Source organism: Perca fluviatilis, chromosome 19 (genome assembly GCF_010015445.1).
Source record: "Perca fluviatilis chromosome 19, GENO_Pfluv_1.0, whole genome shotgun sequence".
Classification (NCBI taxonomy): domain Eukaryota; kingdom Metazoa; phylum Chordata; class Actinopteri; order Perciformes; family Percidae; genus Perca; species Perca fluviatilis.
In genome coordinates, this window is record NC_053130.1 from 25,144,492 (window position 1) to 25,165,916 (window position 21,425).

Sequence of the window (21,425 nt, forward strand, 5' to 3'; positions counted from 1 at the left end):
TTTGGCCAATGAGCTGGGACGCCATGCAGACACATGGGCCTTCCCAAAAATAACCTGCGTCTACTGCACTGACAAATGTTGCTACTTGTACTGGTGACAGGTTCCCCTAGCTACTCGGCTCCATATTTTCCCGTAAACTTCAAGGTGAACTCTGTACGTTAAAACCGGGAAGGCTGGCCAGCTGCCTGTGTCCCAAGATTTCCCCAGGTGGCAGCCGCCGGAAGACCGGAATCTCCCTCTTTGAGCACAGGTGCACTCTGAGGATTTACCAGTCCTTCACAGGGGCCAGCTGGGTTTATTCTGAAGGTAAAACACACCACCCCCCTAATTGAATTGTTGTTCAGTGTGCTGTTGACTGGCATCTGCCTCATCCTGTGTTTAGGCTCGGAAAATCTCCGAGCTATTTTGGTTTAAATGTTAAATTAAATTATCATAACCTGCCTGGATGTGTGTTGCCCGCCTGGGTGCGTGGGCCCGTTCATCTGTGCGGGCCGTGAACGTTTGTTCTCTCGCTCAGCAAGTGTCCCATTTCTGATGATTATAGTTCTGTTTGTGTCATTTGATTAATGATTGTTGTGGCTGATCAAAATCATGATAACAATGGCACACAGAATGAGGGGAACTGCTTTTTTTTTGTGTGTTGATTTTCTTCGTGTAAACTGACCCTTTGCTATTATTAGATATGACTCGGTGGGCTTGGAGCCCGTTTGCAAAGGATTAATGTACACAACAGCTGCAGCTTCAGGTCTGCTGGAAGGGCATTGCTGCCTCTTAATTGCACTGATTTGAGTGTCAGTAGCATATGTGTACCCTATCTTATGTCTGTATTCAATAACTTGCTCATGCCTAGTGTCAAAAAGTTGTGCGAAGACTAAACGTCATTAAAGCGTTGGTCTGAGTTGGAGGCCTGCCCGTATCCCTGATACCCTGTCGAGGCTACAGGAAGGCTGAAATTGGGCTAAAATAAAAAAACTATTTTTACCACATATCCCCTGCATTTAACTGCAGTCTCTGTACCCTGAATGTTCTATATTTGCTCCAAATATTTGACAAGTGTCATATTATAATGTGAGTTATATCTAAGGTGCATATCAGTATATGTTTTTATTAGCTCCTTTAGTGTATGTATCAGATATCGGTTAAATATGTGAAGGGATCAAAACAAAATTGGAGTAATTGACTTCTGAGCATTAGTCATTTCTCCTTCAGTTACTGTAGTCACTTAAAGGTCTGTTAGACATGTCGGTGACTTAAAGGGCCAAGCATGTTTTATCCTTAACCCTTGTGTTGTGCTCCTGTCGACCATGCTACTGTTTTTTTCTGGGTTAAAATATAAATAAGAACTTTTTTGGTCGTCTTTTTCAACACTTGTCACTTTTTCCCGTCTTTTTTTGTCAATTTTCCCAAGTTTTTGTCTCTTCTTTTCAACTTTTATTTCATCTTTTTTTTTTCAAATGCTCTAAAATTGAATTAAACACTCAAATTCAAATGAAAGTAGTGAACTGATCATTTCTTTGACTTGTGAAGAGCGTTGTATGGAACCATCCACATTAGTTGTTTTTTTTTGACAATTTGGTTGAAAGAAACCAAAATTTCTGATATAGAAACTTTTTTTAAAATGGGTCAACTTTGACCCGAGGACAACAGGAGGGTTAAAAGAAGGTATGCAAAGTATTTGCAACTTTGATTATACTGTAGTTGCGTACACTTCATATAACTTCTTTCAGGGGCTGTAACTAATGATTGGGGATTAACCTGCCGATGAGTTTCTCAATAAATTGACAAATCGTTTGTATTATAAAATATAAGACGTGGACGTCTTGCTTGTTTGCTTGACGGTCCGAAAAACAGTCCCAAAATGTAGTCCAAAGATATTTAGTTCCTGATCACAAAAAAAACATAGAAAAGAAGTATATTTTCACATTTAAGAAGGTGTATCCTGTACATTGTTGCGGGAAAAAATGTCATTGACTATTCAAAATGAAATTATTGTTGCTATTCGTTTTCTGTTGCTCCACTAATTGGTTAATTGACATTTTTTCAGTTCTACTGCTTGTCATACCATATGTTTTTAGACGGATGTCCTATCTTCCATACAGCCACGGTTTTCATTTTAAGTGCAGAATGAACTTGCAGTGATGTGTGTCCATTACATCCATTTTATTTTTTGTCAGAAGTCTTTTTTTTTTAACACAAATATTTGCGTGTGTAATGTAATTTAATATTTTGGGGCTATTTCCACAGCATGCAGGAGAACAACATTGACCAGCCGCCGTCACTGTCTCAGCTCTTAAGAGAGAGCTACCTGGCAGAGGCCAGGGCCCAGCAGCGCCACAGCGAGATGAGCCGCTCGGACGCTTCTTCCTCACGCCTTCAGATCTACAGGTCACTCAAAGGCAAGGCTGAGGACTCTGTGGGCCACAGTGATCCCCAATTCCCAGACCTCTCGGCCTTCCTCAGCCAAGAGGAGCTGGATAAGAGTGTGAACCTGGCCCGCCAGGCCATCGGACATGAGCCTCGGGAAGAGAGGGCAGAGGTCAAGGCCTCTGTCAAACCATCAACCCCCTCCCACATCTCCTCGGTCTCTTCCTCTGAACCCCCATCTGTTCCCTTTGCCAACCCCTCTCCTGCTCTTTTTGCCGCCCCCTCCACTGTGCCCTTCAGCCAGCCAGCCCCTGAACTCCAAGAACTGCCAGCAACGCACGCAACGCTCACATCAGACGGAAAGATGCACAAAGCATCCGCACGGCAGGAACACATGATCAGGGACACGAGGGACTCCGGCGAGGGATTCAACGACTTTGACAGGTCGGCGAGGAATGCCCCGTATGGTCCGGAGACCCAGTCCAAGAAGGAGTTCCTCAACAAGGCAGCAGACTTCATTGAAGAGCTCTCCGCTCTCTTCAAGGCCAACAGCTCCAAACGGGTACGACCGAGAGGGTGCAAATCCCACAGGACAAGGAACCAGAACAAGAGCCAGAACGATGGGACAGCGTATCCCGTCGGCCCAGACAACAGGGAGCGCTCTGCCATGCCTGTGGAGGTGGAGAAGGAGAGACCCAGCCCTGCTGTTAGCCACCAACCACAGGCCCAGCTGGACTCTGGGATTGGGCATGTGGGGTTTCAGGACAGCAGGATTACTGAGCAGCGGTATGACTGTGTTTCCCAGGAGGTAGAGGAGGAGGAGGAGGCTGAAAGCTGTGCCCTGACAGACACTCCATACCCAGCGGAGCCCGCGTGTGAGCCTCCTTGTTTCATCCAGAAACTGAAAAGCAGGGAGGTTCCAGAGGGCAGCAAGGTCCAGTTGGACTGCATTGTAAGAGGACTCCCTGTGCCTGAAGTCCGGTAAGGCAAACGTGCTGATATTTGTTTCTTTCTTAGATTGCAGGAGGTATAGCAAGACTTTCTGCTTCCATGCTCTTTCAAAATGAGTAAATTTGTCTCACTGAAAAAAACCTGTAGAAAAGCCAATGTGCTGTGGGGTAGTCAGTGGAGATTTCCCAGTGTACTTAAGGATCTGGATCCATTCGGATTTCCTTTTTGTTTGGGGAAGATTTTATGAGAACAAGAGTTTAGGGTGAGGAATCACAGCAAGGAATGGTGACATGACATGATTTTTACTCAGCGATGGAATGTAACTAAGTATATTTACTCAAGTTCTGTACTTCATTACAAATTTGGGGTATTTGTACTTTATGTGTTTCCATTCCATGTTTCTTTGTACTTCTACTCCACCACATTTCAGAGAGAACTGTTGTACTGCTTACTCCACTGCACGTATTTGACAGCTTTAGTTACTAGTTACTTTACATATTAAGATTTTACAAACAAAACATATGATGATCTTTGAATATATAATGCATATTCATCCAACGGTACATAACAAGTCTACTAACTAATTGAATTAATACTTTTATTTTTCATACTGTAGGCACATTTTGCTCATAATACTGCTCATACATTTTCAACACAGGACTTTAACTTGTAATGGAGTACTTATATTTCACAGTATTGCTACTTTTACATTTATTGCTTGCTGACATAGAAAATGCACTTTATATGATGTATCATATATGTATATGCATATATGAAGATGAAAGCATTTTAGAACAGTATTGCCCTACACAGAAATACAAGGTGTATACCATAGCCCAATGTTACCTTCCAATATTGACTTAATACATTTACTGGTATTGCGTCTGCTAATATTTAACAAGAAATTGCAGTAGACTAAGTGCCAAAGATATGTTTGAGGTAATGACAGTGTTACTGTCAGTCTGTCCAGCAGAGAACGGCAATGAGTTTATGTTTTAACTGTAAAAGGTCCCACTTAGCATCTATCTTCATCTATATCCTTAAATAACCAAATTAAGGCATCTAGAAAACAAATGGTGTGTTTCTTATGCATTTATGTTCAAATATACAGTATATATTGGCCAATGTATTGTTATTAGAGTTTTTAACTCTCAAATATTCATATGGGTATCCATCAGCCTTAAAAATGTATCATTCAGTATCTAGTGTATACATTGTGTTAAAGATGGAGCCATGTCTGTCAGTGTGCCTGGGCCTCAGACAATCCAAACAGTTACTGTTAGGTGTGAGTTAAGATGAATGTTTTTTCTTTCTTGGGGGATCCAGACAGAAGTGACATGTGATGATAGCCAACAGCTGATTTTGTGTGTGTGTGTGTGTGTGTGTGTGTGTGTGTGTGTGTGTGTGTGTGTGTGTGTGTGTGTGTGTGTGTGTGTGTGTGTGTGTGTGTGTGTGTGTGTGTGTGTGTGTGTGTGTGTGTGTGTGTCAGGGTTATGTCTGGGACAAATGATAATCACGTTTGGCTTTCTATCATTCTTAAGGAGAATATCATCAGATTGTAATGAGGGTGCCATAATTCATGACCATTTACAGTCAAAATGTGCCGAAGCAGGAGAGGAATTTACACCTCTCATTGCAGTCAGTTAACTGCCTTTGGTATCGGAGATAAGCAGAATACATTTTAAGGACTAACGTGATGGTACTTAACCAATTTACGCTCCTGTTAATGTGTTGTGCTTTTGTTCATGGCACTTTTGTTAGATGTTTTATGATTATGTTTTAAAACCCCGGCTGGACTCCCAGGACAACAAAGCCTTAAATCTAAGTGAAGCTGAGGTTTCAGACTATAGGGGGCATGGGCTTGTTGGTCCTACTGAACATTGTTGAGCCACTAACATAAACGTGTCCATGAAGAATGTAGCTCTCTGCCATTTTTAGACTGGACTGGCACTGCGAGCCGTAGTCCCATCTGATAATGGAACCTACTGAGCTGTTGACAGAAGCGTGAAGAGTTGGGTAAGATGATTCATACCGTTATTGCTTCGCCATATCTTTATATGGTTGGTTTGTTTGGTCTCCGTGTCTTACACAAGTACAAGTCTGAAGATTTGAGTTCTGTTTCAGTGGTTTCTACTTAAAGAGTATTTGATTTTTATTAACATAAGACCTTTTTCATTGACTTGAATGGGATGTTTGTTTCTCCTGCAGCTACTGGGTTAGTGAGTATGACTTTAGGAGTCAAAATAGAGTTGTCAGGTTCATCTTTCCCATCAGTTTGCAGTGGTCTCTGGTATATCATTGTGTGTATACTGGGTCTATGTTTAGCATTATGAGTATGTGATTGGGTCAGCCAGTCAGAGCTCCCAGGCTCCAGAGGGAATCTCCTCTCTGGTTCTGAAGTCCAGAGGTAAAATAGCCCTGACAGGTGCAGTGAGCGGGGTCTTTGCCTCACAGATCAGCCACCTCCTCTACTACTCATGCTTTCAATTTAGACCCTTACTCATTAGAAATGACATAGCCTATCCTCAGGCAGAACACTGACAGCACATTCCAGCGAGTGTATCGGGTACACATCTTCAGTGCAGCTTCGTGTTTTCACTGGAAACTACACAAGGATTTTGTTTTTAAATACCAAAAGCTTAAATGAATTCCTTTCCGTAGATAGTTGAGAAGCAATGGGGCGCTTAGTTTGTCTTTTTGAGGAATGAGTTTTGCTTTTTGGAACACTTTTTGTTTGTTGTTGTTGAAGTCCGGAGTTCAGGACATATTCAGCTAATAGTGTAATTGGCTGCATATGTATTTGAAAAAAAGTGTTATGTGATCCGTGAGCCTGGTGAAAGCACTGGATGTGATTTACGATCGTATGATGACGTCCTGCCAGCGAGTAACACATCACTTCATCCCTGTGTGTTTATTGGCTGGATTTTTATAAAGCATCAAGACCTCATCTGCTCAAAATATATGTGCTTTGACGTAAAGCGGCTGCATATGTTGCTTGGCAGGACAGAAAAAAACATAGGTTTACTATATATATAGAGAGAGTTCTACAATGAATAATAATAAATAGACTGTTGCCAACTGCAACTCTAATGTACTGGATGCAACTAATGCATGGTATGTAATATTAGCCAGGGTGGATGTTTTTCTTGTCATTTATCATGTTTAATGTGATTTATGCCCATTTTTTGACAGCATGAAATTATAGATTACAATATTGATTATTGGCTGTAGGGCGCTGACCTAATGTAAGGGGACCTATGATGCATTTCATCTCCCCATTTTTCCCTTCAATAACAGAGGCAACAATAAAACATTAATTTGATAGTAAAGTGCATACACTTAACACATCACTAGGTGCCTAGTGATCGATAGATCAATTGTTTTGTGCTCCTCGTCTTCATAACATCAACAGTGCATTGAAGCGGCCTCTAAACTGGCACGCTGGCTTTGCTTCGTGTCTTCAGGATAGGGCTTGCACTTCAAAACATTTGTCTCTTGGCCTGCATAACTCTACTGAATGGCACCAAGCCAGAGGCACTATTAGGGAAATGGGAAAGACATCACGTGGTACCAGCCTCATAGAAATGGTGTCAGAAGGTTAAAGCTGTTTGGCTTTTTCCCTTTCCTTTATTGTGTTTATATATCTTTTTTGTGCACGTTATAGGTTTACAAAGTGAAAAAGCCTGATAAGTCCACCCCAAAGGGACTTACCTTCTCCAACAGAAAACACTGTTCACAAACAGCTCCAAACAGCTCTGTTGTAGTCCAGCCTTTGCTTCAGAAACGAACGTGCGTCACTTTGTAACACACGTTATAAAGCTCGCCTAGCTGCTAGCGTGGCACGCCCTCAGACTCTGCTTCTGATTGGCTGGTAGACCTGGGTACTGCGCGTGTGCGACTCCCAACAAAGATGGAACAGAAGTGAGATGTCTCACTCTGTAGCTAAAACAGAGAGCTCAACACACAGGGTGAAAAGAGGAGCTGCAGTTTTTTGAAAATTAAACCATGTAAACCTATTCTGATATAACCTCTAAATACAATTATGAACCTGAAAATGAGCATAATATGACCACTTTAATAGAAGGAAAAAGACAACTGTGTAAAGATGGGGTTTTAAATAATAAAGCAAGGGCAGGAGGGTCTGAGAATATCCTACTCTAATAATAGTTAAGTCACACTGTGGAAGTGGAAATAGAAGTAGATTACTTGCTGAAAATAAAATAATAAGTAATGTTACAGACAAGTGACAAATCAACGGAAAGCTGTCATTGAGGGTTTGATGGAATATGAAATGATGTGAATTAGAGCTGGGCAATATATCGATATTATATCGATATCGTGATATGAGACTACATATCGTCTTAGATTTTGAATATCGTAATATGGCATAAGTGTTGTCTTTTCCTGGTTTTAAAGGCTGCATTACAGTAAAGTGATGTCATTCTCTGAACTCACCAGACTGTTGTAACTTTTCTATTATTTGCCTTTACCCACTTAGTCATTGTATCCACATTACTGATTATTATTTATCAAAAATCTCATTGTGTAAATATTTTGTGAAAGCACCAATAGTAAACACTACAGTATCATTGCGGTATCGATATCGAGGTATTTGGTCAAAAATATTGTGATTTTCTCCATATTGCCTAGTCCTAATGTGAATTATAAACTTTGGCCTTCAATGACAGTTCCATTAAAGGTGCCCTGTGGGGTTTATGTTTACATTCATTGTTTCTCACCAAAACACACTGTGTGTAACCTTAAGGTCTTAACAAATGCATATCCTTCCTTATAAAATATTTGCAAAGCTGACTTTTTTAATGTCAAATTATGCATGGTTTACATCAATGTTTACCTAGAAGTCTTTTTCTCTACTTCCGCCCGCATAAGCGTACATGAGAGACTCATAAAGATATCACGCCATAGTGCTACTAGTGGTCAAAAACTCCATATGGTACCTTTTTAAAGCTAATGAGTACACAATTTACACAAAGGTGAATTCCTCCAACATATTTTCATATTGAACATGCTTTAACTAATAACAGGAAATCGTTGAAAATATAATTTTAGAAAATACAAGCACTTGAAGTTTACAATGCTAAGGTGTCCTGAGCACTTTGATGTATATATGTTTAATCATAGGTGGTTTTGTGAGGGCAAGGAGCTGGAGAACAGCCCTGACATTCAGATCATCACCAACGGCGAGCTGCACTCTCTGATCATCGCAGAGGCCTTCGAGGAAGATACTGGACGCTATTCTTGCTTCGCATCTAATTTCTATGGCACTGACTCCACGTCAGCTGAGATCTATGTCGAAGGTGATTCCTGTGTTTCTTTGTTATTGACACTTTTACAGTTCATGGAAACACTGTTGGTGATAGAGTGTGTGCCCCTTTTTTTTTTTATCAAACCGACAGGTGCCTCCTCTTCGGATTCTGAGGGGGAACAGCACATTGAACATGTAGCCCAGTGAGTTTCTACAGTATTTTCATTAAGAGCCACGTCCAAAAATAACTTAAGTGGACCTTAAGCTACCTTATCGCAACACTAAATGACTTTCTTCCTTCTGTGATTTTCAAAGGTTGCAGAGGAAACTTTTACCTCCAACATCGAGCCAAACGCTCTCTGCAGAAGAGGAAGACTCTCCGTCATCCCTACCTGCAGCAGCCACCGAGGAGCCAGCAGACCAGCTCTCCTCTGCACCAACTAACCAAATAAGCCCAGAACCTCTTCTACCTGTCCGGACATCAGCCACCATACTTCCAGTCCCCGAGCCCTCTCAAACAACCGTGGCATCCGCAGCACCCCCTGCTCAGGAGGAGGCAACAGTGTCACCTGTGCAGGTGTTTCCTACGTTGTCACCAGGCGATACAGAACTTTCAGAAGCCCAGGAGGTGTCGACATCTGTCACATCCACACCGCTGCTGGTGCAGACAGCTGCAGCCATAGCTCCATCACTGCCTCTAAACTCAGTGGTCTCCTCTGTGCTGCCGGTCCTGTCAGCCCCAACACAAACACCCCAACCTGAGGTAGAAGGGCGGAAACACTGCCTTCCTCTATAATTGTTGTTCAGTGATACATTGTTTTTTTTGGGGGTGGGGGGTGGTAGGCTTAATTAACATGTCCCCTGTGTGTTTTGTATCTTCAGAGTCAAACCTCCAACCACAACTATCCCAACTATCCACAAGGGTTGAACGGCCAACCTATCATGGCTGCCCCTGTATTCACAAAGGTATAGTCATTCTCAAAAGGATGTATACTGCTGCTGTCGATTGTGTTTTTATTGATGTAACACACACACACACACACACACACACACTGTCTTGTCACACCAGAGCCTGCAGGACCTCCTTGCGTCAGAGGGCCAGCTGGTGGTGCTAGAGTGCCGCGTGAAAGGGGTGCCATCACCTCGAGTGGACTGGTTCAGAGAGGGAAAAATCATAGAGGACTCTCCTGATTTCAGGATCCTGCAGAAAAGTAAGCTCTTGCTGCTGCCCCGCCACTGTGGTATTATTGAAAGTGCAAATGTGCTTTATGTATTTTTTCTTTTCTTTTTTTGGGAGCGTTGTGTCTTTGCTGCAGCCAGATTTGACCTGCCTTGTTTCATAAAGAATATGAGTTGTTAGAAAAATGAATTAATGAAGATTGTAAGACTTAATTGTATACTTTAGAGCCATACAATTATATTTCCTGAGACCAAAAAACATAAAATCCTTTTAACTTAAAACATTTTTTCAATCAAATCTTGTCCAAATGGGGGACATTTTATGAAACCAAAAAAGCTGAGAAATGTTGATATTGCTGTAAAAGATTTTCAGGTTATGTATGTGTTCACATGCATAAATGTATATACTTTAAATACTGTAAATGGCATCATCTTATAAAACAAAGCGTTACTATATACTAAATATATTTCTGAAAGGAAATTTTAAAAAATGACAAATAAAAGTTATGTTGCAGCAACTGATCGTGGTACATTATCAGTGATCATTTTGGGTACTTGTTTCCGTTTTAAAGCCCCAAGATCTCTAGCAGAATCAGGAACATTATAACTCACCATCAGTCAAAAACACATGCTACGTGCTGTAGTGCAGTGGTTCTCAAACGTTTTTCACCCCTTTTGAATTGTTTCTTTAAGCCAAGTACCCCCTGACCAGTGCTAATCATTTTTGGTAGAAAAAAGGTCTATATAAAGAGGAACAGTACAGCACTGTCAGCGATAGATTTACTAAACAGCCTTGGAACTGAAAAAACATTTAAATGCTAATGAGAAAAGGAGACAAAACCTTGGAAAAAGATGGTAGAAAGAAGGAAGGAAGTAGCCTAAGGCAAGAATAGGTCAAAAATAGTATCAGAAACTTCAAAAACAGTGACATAACTTGTAAAAAGTAGGACAGTAGAAGGAAGGAAGGCAAGAATAGGTCCAAAGAAGGCGACACAAATGTCACATTTTTGGTAAGAAAAAAAAGTCTACATAACGAGGACCAATGTTCTGGACAACAGCCTTGTAACTATTAATAATTTTGTTAAATATCTCACGTACCCCCTGCAGTCCTCCAAAGTACCCCAAATGGGGGTACGTGTACCCCACGTACCCCCATTTGAGAAACACTGTTTTAGTGTGTACATATTCATCTGCTGAAGTGTTTACAGTCCTTGGCGAAGGCTTCTGCTCTTCTTCTGTACATAAGCCAGAGCTGCTTTTCCCTGACTCTGGACCATATAAGGTAGTCTCTCATCCTGTATCAAACCACCATGGCAGATCACTTCAACCTGCCTTTGCTGCAGATAGACTCTCAGCCCCAGTGACACAAAGAAACCTTCACTGCTGCATCTGAAACACAAGTCATGTATCTTTCCTCGGTATATTAAGACTCTCTAGTTGAGAAGTTAATATGATGCGGTCATACCAACCCAACGTTATTATGTGAGTATCACTTTATTTCTTTTTTTACCTCCTAGAGGAAATATACACTCTGGTCATTGCGGAGGTCTTTCCTGAAGATTCGGGGATGTTTACTTGCACAGCAAGCAACAAATATGGAACCGTGTCCAGCGCTGCTACACTGAGGGTCAAAGGTAACACTTCTGTTTCACTTTCATCATGTATTCTTGTAAAAGTACATGGAAAATATTGCTATCTATCTCTCTGATTCTCATCAGGCAATGGCAGCAACAACAACCACGTGAGGCCTTTCAGCAGTTTGACAGTGGAGCCCAATCGAATCCAAGAACCTTCATCAGCTCCCACTGTAAACCCCCAGCCAGGGGTTACTGTGACCAACAGCATCAAGCCCCACTCCAGCACCATACGCCTAGAGCCGCTCGTCTCTAGCACCTTACGCCTGGACCCTTTGAACACCAGCACCCTCCGTCTGGACCCCCATGGCTCCAGCATGTTGCGTCCAGACCCCCTCCGCACCAGTCTACCCAGTCTGGAACCCTCCAGCCTGAGCAGCAGCGGCTCCTGCCTCAACTCTCGCAGCACCAGCTCCCCGAACTTAGATCCTCTCTACCTCCACCAGAACCCTCCTGGATCCGGTGGAGCGCGTCCAGAACCAGTGAGCGGCGGACAGGTGCTCTCATACCTAAAACCCTTCACTTCTCAATGTGTGGTTGTGACTTCAGCTGAACAGGAAGTGTCCACACCTTCAGTGACGTCGCCCGACACAAGCCCAAAAGTTAAGGGGACCCCAAACCATCAGAATGGGAGCCTCATTGTGGTGCCTCTCCCTGATCCCCCTCCTAACTCCTGCCTAAAGACAGGCGCCCAGACAAAACACAAAGTCCCACGCACCGGCTCCAGAGTCGGCCTGCGTGTGCACTTCAAACTGCCTGAGGATGAGGAGGATGTACAAAGTGACGCATCCAGTCAGTTTGACGAAGACACCAGCATGTCAGTCAACAAAGAACCACCACCAGTGCTGGCTAAACCTAAACTGTGAGTAGAGCAAATGCAAAAACCAGAACAAGCAGATGAGTCTCAGAAATGTCACAATTGCTAACAGTGTACACAGTGTAGGATGAGGAAAAGAGATTTTGTAGATGGGTTATCTAAACTGTGTTTGTCCGCAGTTTTTTCTGCATCAAAGTGAATTTGATGGGCTGTATTGAGAGGTGGGAGGTCCCTCCTTCTCTGGCTCAACTAGCAGCTGTAATCAGTTGCGATTCATAAGTGAATGCATGCAGTCTTTAAATGTGGACCTTCCGGCTTTCGAAAACAAAGGATGGCATTTTCTATTTGTAAGTGTACCTTTTAATGTTGTTAATGGAATATTTCAGACAATACTGTAAATGAAATCTTGCATGGTTTAATGAGCTGTTTACGACTGTTTTTGTACGTCTCAGGCTTAAAACACAAATAAATATGACCATTTGTCCTGTATGTTTTTAATCAAACTGAATTTGCAGCAATTTGATGATGAATAAAAGAGAGCATCTTGTTTAGAATGAAAGCTGAAAGTGTCTAGAGCTTGGACAGTGTTTAGTTTGTAGGCTACTTGTTGGTAGCCCATAAAAGGGCAGAGTATTCTTCATGCTGACCTTGGCTCCTTCCTGCTGGGGTTTACAGCGTGGACTTGATTTATGAGAGCAGAGCACTGAGCCGCTCTCATTTTCACCATGTATAGTGTCATTTCTTTGGTTTGGCTTTAACTTCAGTTTTGATTTGATCAACAGGGACCCAGCCCAGCTCCAGCTTCTGCACAACCAGGTCCTCATGGAGCAGCAGCAGGACCCTGAGCCTCAGACCCACACCCACACCCACACCGACACCCAGCCCCAGCCCCAGCCCCAGCCCCAATTCCAGATCCAGATCCAGCCCAAGGTCCAAAGCTCCAATGAAGGTCCGCTGTGGTCACCCAGAATGCAACGTGAACCCCATCCGCCACCTTTCCAGCCCTACCTGAACACCACGGCGCCCCCTGCAGCAGACGCCCCCCTCTGCACCTCCACCACCGCTCCCCCTGCTCCCTCTCTGAGCTCTGCACCAGCACTCAACACCACCTTTTCACCTCGTTTCAACACTTCTCCTTTGAGCTTGCCTCCTTCGTTCCTCAGCTAAAGACTTCCTCCCTGGTTACCTCCCCTCCACCTGCCCCACAGCTGAAAACAGCTCCTCCTCTCAGTATAGCTCCCGTGACCCAGATGAACACCATCCATGCCTCCCATCTCAACCTGTCCCCTGCAGCTCTGGCCAGAACTGCACCTACACCCCAATTTTACTCTCCACCTGCACCAAAGCTTAGCACAGCCCTTACAGGTCCAACCTCGGCCTCACAGCAGATCACATCTCCTGCTCCGCTACTGAGAAGCACCCACGCCTCCCTCATGAACCTCACCGCCACCTCCCACGCCTTCAACTACGCCCGGCCTAAAGAGTTCATAGCCGCTCAGGCCTTCTCGCCAGTCAGGAGTCCTTCCCCAACCGAATCGCCAGTCCCTCTGCTCCAAGAGCTGGCCGCTGAGCTCCACTCCTCTGCAGCCAGCTCTCCTACTCTCCCACCATTCTCCCCGCCACCCAGAATCTTCCCAACAAGGGTGCTCACGTCTCCCACCAGCCCTCCTTCCCTCGTGTCCTCTCCCACACCGGTGTCTGCGTCATTCCTGAACAGCATGTTCGCCATTCGAGCCCAGTCGCCTCCTCAGGCTTCCTCTCCCACCTCCAGCAGCTCCACGCCAAGCCCCATTCAAAACCCGGTGGCGTTCCTAAGCTCTGTCCTGCCGTCCCTGACCCCGAGTCAGCCCACCAACTCAATGGGCCTGCCCAAGGGAGCTCCTTTGAGGTACGCCCACTCCGACGGACTACAATGTTCATGAGATTACTGAACTGTCACATGCTCTAATACATTTTCCCCTTCTGTATGTTCAGGCTAAAAAAGAACGTACCAAAGGCACGCCTCCCGTCAACTGAAGACATTCGCGGAAGCAGAGAAATTCTCCTCCAAGACATTGAAAAAAAGCTTCGCTTTAAAGATGATACTGCACAGTTTGCACATCAACAGGTACTAAGTAGTCTCCAGCTCTGCAGCCCTCCTTGATTTCTCCTTTTGTGACTGCTTTAATCGCAGTGATGTAGTGGTGAATAGATATAGTAATGCAAACTACTACTTGCATAAACAAAAGAAATGTTCACAAGATAAAGCTCAGCCCAAAGGTGGGTCTGCTGGATTCTTTAAATATAAAGTGGATTTGAGCCTCCATTGCATCCCTGCTCAGTTAGATATTAGACTACTGTGTGAATATAAATGTCAATAAATGATCCGTGTGTTGACATGTAGGTATGTGATCACAAATCTTTAACTAACCAACTGTTGCCATCTAGTTTTTTTTTTAAATTATTATTCTTTTAAGGATGAAGCTTACTGTATGTTAACCAATGACGATGTTCTCACTTGTCTCCAGGTTTTTACTAATGTATTCATTTTAAGATGAATACATAAGTAGATATTTTAAAAGGTATTTCAAAATGTGAAATGATAAAGGGACATGAAGTCACTCCCGATTGACTCAGAGGCAATGAGGCAACTCGCTTTGAATCAGCCTAGCATCAGCCATCATTCCATCCCCAGTCATTCATTGCTGTGTGTTCATGTAGCTTAACAACATACACATGCCATTAACAATTAGCTTGTGCATTATTCCATGAGTGTATGTTTGTGTGTACAGTATGTGTGTCTTCGTTGGTGTTCATCATCCATCCCTATCGTCTCATAGAAGCTGAGTAATGAGGGGAAAACAGCGAGCAGACCCCTTGGACCAAACATTCCTGCTACTGTCATTAACTATGATGAGGTACAAGGATCTTCCCGTCCCAAGCACTGCTTTGCTCGAAGCTGTATGGGTCATTAAAATGTTTCAGCCCGAGATTTATGAGAGATACGAAACTTTATTGTCTAAATACCATGGTTAATTCATTTCTCTAATGAAGCAATTTAAGCTTGTGTACTAATATGTAACTTGCATTCATTAAGCTAATGAAATGTAACAACTGTACTGTGGTTTAGTGCTGTATTCTCCAGTTTTCAGTTAACTTATTTGACATTTTCCCCACTGAAGCTTGCAGCCCCTTTCTTCTGTTTGCATTTCAGATTTTCCCAAAAGGCCAACATGACATAGTCCTTCTTTTTCACACTTCTGAAAGAAAAAAAGAAAAAAAACTGCATACTGTCCTTAAATTTCACACGTATTAAGATTCTCCTGCTAGTTTTTGTCTTTCAACTTTGCAGCTCATCTTCCTCTGTTCTCTGTTTTACCTTCAGCCCTATTTTGTTTGGTTGGATGAGCAAAATGTTTTACCAACCGAGGAATGATACCATCAGACAGATGCCACTGCATGATCCTCATCATCGAGTGGTTTAAAGTCACAATCTGTACCTCTTTGTTTCGAGATTTGAGGCATAGTTTGTTACTTTAACACCACGGTTGCTACATGATAAATAGATGCACGTTGTATTGCATACCTCTCCAAGAGCATTTGTTGCTTACCTGAGTGTGTTAAGTGTCGGTGTAAAAGACAGATGTTATGCGACGTTGACTGTGGCGATTCATTTTATGTGGTGGTTTTTACTATTTTTTTCTAGGAGTACAAAGTGTCCAATTTTGAGCAGAGACTTATGAGCGAGATCGAATTCCGTTTGGAGCGTACGCCGGTGGAGGAGTCGGACGATGAGGTGCAGCACGATGACGTCCCTACGGGAAGATGTATCGCACCCATATTTGACAAGAAACTCAAGAACTTCAGAGCCATGGAAGGCGTGCCCGTCACTTTCTCATGCAAAGTAGTGGGAATCCCTTTTCCAAAGGTGAGAGGTCAGCAACTGTGCTGCACAAATGACCGCGTGATCTGTCCCTTTCATTCCTCACATTTATCCTCCACGTCTGTGTCTCTCATCAGGTTTACTGGTTCAAGGATGGCAAGCAGGTCCTGAGGAAGAACACCCATTACAGGAAGATAAGAGAGGGGGATGGGACCTGTGCTCTACACATAGAGTCCACGACCAATGACGACGATGGCAACTACACCGTCATGGCAGCTAATCCACAGGTGATCCTTCACACTCCCTGTTCGTGCTGCCAACGCCTTTTCTCCAGCTGCAAAAACCTAATGTTTGATATTTAATGACCATCAGGGACGTATCAGCTGCTCGGGTCATTTGATAGTCCAAACGGGACCTCCCCGAAAGACACCTATTCACTCTCAGAGGTGAGCAGGACTGAGTGTGCAGTGTGATCTGCAGAGGTAAGAAGAATCCCTCTGCAGCATGAGGAACCAGCTAATTATTGATTGTCCTCCCTTTGTGATCATGTGTATCTAACTAAAATAGAAGGCGTCTTTGTCTGTCTGTCTGTCTGTCTGTAATGCTACTAATAAATATGTCCCGTAGATCCAGTGGTGTAGTCTACGTGATACGCAGGTATATGCCGTATACCCACTAAGAAAGCTCCAGGATGTCCATATACCCACTTAAAAATGCCCAATGACACGCAGCGACATACTTTCCATTATATGTTTGATATATTTTGAATTGTCATCTGCGTTTTTCTTCTTCACATAGGCTAAATAAAGGTATTTCCCCCGTAAATTGGTGCATAAAAGAGTGATATGGCCCCCCTTCCCCCATATGCAGATTCTGGCCAATATACAGTACAGTATACCCACTACAATACATTAGACTACACCACTGCGTAGATCTCAAGAGCTTGTACTCGATGCTGAACTTCACTGGGTCCTCAGCAATACACCCGCCAAGTTTGAAGTCGATCGGATGAACGGTTGTCAAGAAAATTGAAGGACGGACCCACTATGTACACACTGTGCAGTTTATTGAGAGGCAACCACTGATAACTGTTACATCACCGAACAGCATGCTTGGTACAGCTCGCTCTCCATCGCTCGCTACGGTACTTAAAAGAACAGATGAAGAAAGAGAGATCGGAGGTGTTACATTGTAGCAAACTCAAACATTTCAAGCATCAGCGATGTAACTTCCAGAATGAACGCTTCCCAAAAATAGCCTCGTCCCAAATAGATAGCTGTTAGCAAATGACGCGTATACCCTAGCATTGCTAGGAGACGCAACTATGTCATGGCAGGTGTTGCTCAGGACTCAAGGAAGGTGTCGATGTGAAGTTGTTTGGACGTGCGGTTCTCAAGAAAGCCGCGAGCAGCAGCAACACCAAAGGCCAAGCAATCATTCCAAACAGGCTCTGCACTAGACTTTACTAAAAGGCGTACATACACTATGAGAAAGATGTCATGGATTAATGTCAAAGTGTGCATTTGTACCCCATAATATGCCCTGCTCACGTTTTTACAGGGTGCGAGCTCGCATACAGGAAGTTGAAAGTGAGCAAACCGAGGAGCGCTTTTTTCGGCCTCACTTCCTCCAGGCTCCGGGGGACATGCTGGCTCACGAGGGAAGACTGTGTAGACTAGACTGTAAGGTAGGCAGCAGGTCCTGGCATGTGGTACGAACATATTGCATTTTTGCCCTTACCTTACTTTCAACGGTTGTTGTCTTCCAGGTGAGCGGCCTCCCCAACCCAGAGCTGATGTGGTTGGTCAGCGGGAGGCCAATCTATCCAGACCTTTACCACAAGATGTTGGTGCGGGAGAATGGCATCCATTCTCTGGTCATTGATCCTCTGACGCAGAATGACGCCGGCACATACACGTGCATTGCAAGCAACAAAGCAGGGCAGAGCTCCTTTAGTCTAGAGCTGAATGTTGTGGGTAAGGACTGGATACAATCAATGGAAAGGAATTAATTACTTGTGGGCGCCCAGATAGCTCAGTTGGTAGAGCGGGCGCCCATATATAGAGGTTTACTCCTTAACGCAGCGGGCCTGGGTTAGACTCCGACCTGCGGCCCTTTGCTGCATGTCGTTCCTCCCTCTCTCTCCCCTTTCATGTCTTCTGCTGTCTTATCAAAATAAAAGCTGAAAATGTCCAAAAACATAATCTTAAAAAAAAGGAATTAATTACTCGCTTGCAAAACAGTTGAATACTTTAGTGTGATGTCCCATGGCCTGTGTGAAAGTTCCAGTAATCCAAATCATGTCCACTTTAGAGAAAGAGATGAAGCACCCTCCCCAGTTTGTGGAGAAGCTGCAGAACATGGGTATTCCGGAGGGGACTCCAGTCAGGCTGGAGTGTCGGGTGGTGGGTATGCCCCCTCCACTCATCTTCTGGAAGAAAGACAATGACACCATTCCTAAAATTAAGGACAGAATCAGGTCGGTAGGAGTTCTCAGCCTCTCCGTGTAGCTGTTTCACTACCGTGTATTGCAACTTAAAAGTCTCAAATGAATGAATTCTCCGTGATCTGTTCATTTCAGCATGACCCAGGATGCAACAGGATATGTGTGTCTCCTTATCCAGCCAACAACAAAGGACGATGCTGGCTGGTACACGGTGTCAGCAAAAAACGAGGCTGGAATTGTATCCTGCACCTGCAGGCTTGATATCTATGGTGAATATTCTGTGTAGCTGTGTAACTATTAGCTTTGTTAAGAAATGTGGCACGTTTGTTTTAGCTTGTCACTCTAAAGTAGTAATACGAGCTATCTGCTGCGCCTTCAGCACAGTGGCATCAGAGCATCCCTGCACCCATGAAAAAGGCTCCGCGCACAGGCAGCCGCTACGCAGCTCTGACGGGCCAGGGCCTCGACATCAAGTCAGCTTTCCCCACGTCGGAGACCAACCCCATCCTGTTCTCCAGCTCCCCTCCTGAGGTCATGCTGGAGAGCGAGGAGCTGTGAAACGGCAGCATGGTGACAGTCCGAGTTCTCCCGGCACACACTAAGACTTCCCTCAGGTCCAAACAGTAGAGGGCTAAAAGGAGGAAGATGATCTGAGCCGATTGCCGAATTGTGTGATGCATTTGAAGTGATAGAATGGCAAAGAGTTATTGTGTTAAAGCTATCAGCACCGATAGTGGGTTTGTCACCATTCCTATTTACTCAAGTCATATGACAGAAAAAACAGATTTGCAAAGTCTTAGCTCATGAGCCATCATTGGAGTTGTAGTTTTTTTTTTTTTTATTATTATTTTACATCAAATTTAGCTACGATAGTGAGAGTGTTGCTGAATGTTGATGAAAACATCTGTTCTTAATTGTTAGTCCTATTCTCAAAGTGGTACAAGTACTGCTTATTCTTATTGCAAATCATATATATACCTGTATCGGTAGTAATAGATTCTTTTAAAGTTTATATAAAAAGCAGTTTTAAGTTATTGTTTGTTAATAACCAGAGATAGTTTAGAGTATATTAAAGGACATTTGAATGTGCCATTAAGAGCAGTTTATTTAAATGGCCTCAGCCACGTGGGATTTTTTCCCCATTTACCTAGATCATTTCTTGACGTTCATCACTGGTTCATATTTTATTGCACCATGTTTTTTCATGTGCATGCATGCCAACAAGATGCAATATTTCACAACTTAACAAACGCACTGTGTCTGCACACAGTCATAATACTAATATGTTAGTTAGGTGTCTCTCATTCATGGTTAATAGTTGCTTTCAGGTGATTTCATTCCTCTGTTATTGACAAAGATGTATCTCGATTGTATCTGCAGTTCGAGATGTATTACCTGAGGAATGAATCCGATGAGACTAAAAGCTCTTTGTTTTGACCCTTGGCTTTGCTTTAACACCAACAAGTCCAATGTACCCTACAGAGGTTAATAATGAACTTTGATTAAGATCAATTTGAGTTGGTTTGAAAACCTATTGAAGAAAAGCACATACTCAACTGACGTAAAGTTGCACATTGTAAAATAGTTTTGTCCTCAGAATAAAGTTATATTTATTCAAATGAGTGATGTGTTTACTTTGCTGGAACAGGTGGTTGTAATTCTGCATGCTGCTTAGACAGCACCTGAAATCATTCTGCCCTACATGTGTGTCTCATTTCTTTCCTCTTTTTCAGAATTTTATGCAGAATGTATTAAAATAGGTTAACAGGGAGTTTGCCTTGACATTAATGTGAGTTACAATCTAAATGTCTGCTGTTCTTACTGAGAGCTCGGTTTGACTATATGCTGTAATCAGAGCCATATTAGCTTAAACTGATGTCAAAATCAAAATGAATAAGAACGCTCTGAAGCCAATTAAGCATTGCTAATCAGTCCAATTAGATGGGAAGAGAGTTCAAATAGGCATAAAATTACATTCACCTTACGTGACCTAATTATACTCCGAGCCTCATCCGACCAGCTGCCAGGCCTACTTGTTAACTGGGTGCTGTAGTGTTGCTAAGTAGTAAATATCTCTGGGCTCTGAATGAGTTGGGGTTTTGGTTTATAAAATCCAATGTTTAGCATTTTTCTTTCTTTAATTTATTCCACTCATAGCTCATTGTACTGAATATTGCCGTGATGTTTCACATTCAGATTTTTAAGTGTAATGGGCTGCATTTGTACTTAACTTGATTACTGCAGTATCAACACAATCATAACGGTAATGTTTTATGTTCGTTACAAAGCCAGCAATCAAATTCCCCACATTGGAAACCAAAAGTAGTGGCACACTTTTGATACGTTTCTCTATCCTCGTTAAGTATGATCTTATTCACACTGCTCCTTTAAATTAATCCTGTAACGATAATGGGATTTATCAAGTCAAAGCACACATGCAGAGGGAATCCTTTCTTATACTTTCTCCTGTACGGAAACATACGCTTTGTTTCCTAATCTCCATTTCTCCATAAGGAGAGCTGGATTTATGAGGATACATGTTTCTGTCAGAGCAGACGGGTCACCCCTCAGTTGTGACATATGGCTTTTGACAGAGAGCATGGCTCGGTCATCGGTGCTCAGACGAGCCAATCGTGAGGGGTTGTGGAAAAAAAGAAGAAAAAAAACAAGGGTGGAAGACACGGAAGGGCCGGGCCACGTCTGAGACAAGGCCCTCAGACAAGACAAGCAGCAGCTGGCAAACTACATCAATCTGTAATCAATGAACCAACTGGTAGATGGGATTATATGCCTAATTGCACAGCTAACCAGTCCATCCCAAAATGACCAGACAGCATCAGCTTGTGTCCATGACCCAATACCAGAGACGGGCATTATTCTAGGCCTCCGACAGTGATTAATCATTC

At 43.2% G+C, this 21,425-nt stretch overlaps 1 protein-coding gene across 1 annotated transcript; it reads left to right on the forward strand.

Moving 5' to 3' along the window:
• Positions 1-65: 65 nt before the first annotated feature.
• Positions 66-20,138, forward strand: mypn (myopalladin). The gene is given in 21 exon segments (XM_039784272.1): positions 66-306; positions 2,245-3,345; positions 8,458-8,633; positions 8,733-8,784; positions 8,897-9,344; positions 9,464-9,547; positions 9,651-9,792; positions 11,278-11,394; positions 11,479-12,256; positions 12,994-13,363; positions 13,366-14,099; positions 14,186-14,318; positions 15,031-15,108; positions 15,897-16,118; positions 16,211-16,360; positions 16,446-16,519; positions 17,634-17,760; positions 17,842-18,049; positions 18,387-18,552; positions 18,655-18,788; positions 18,899-20,138. Coding segments are annotated over 20 exon segments (5,472 nt in total). The 5' UTR covers positions 66-306; position 2,245; the 3' UTR covers positions 19,078-20,138.
• Positions 20,139-21,425: the final 1,287 nt, after the last annotated feature.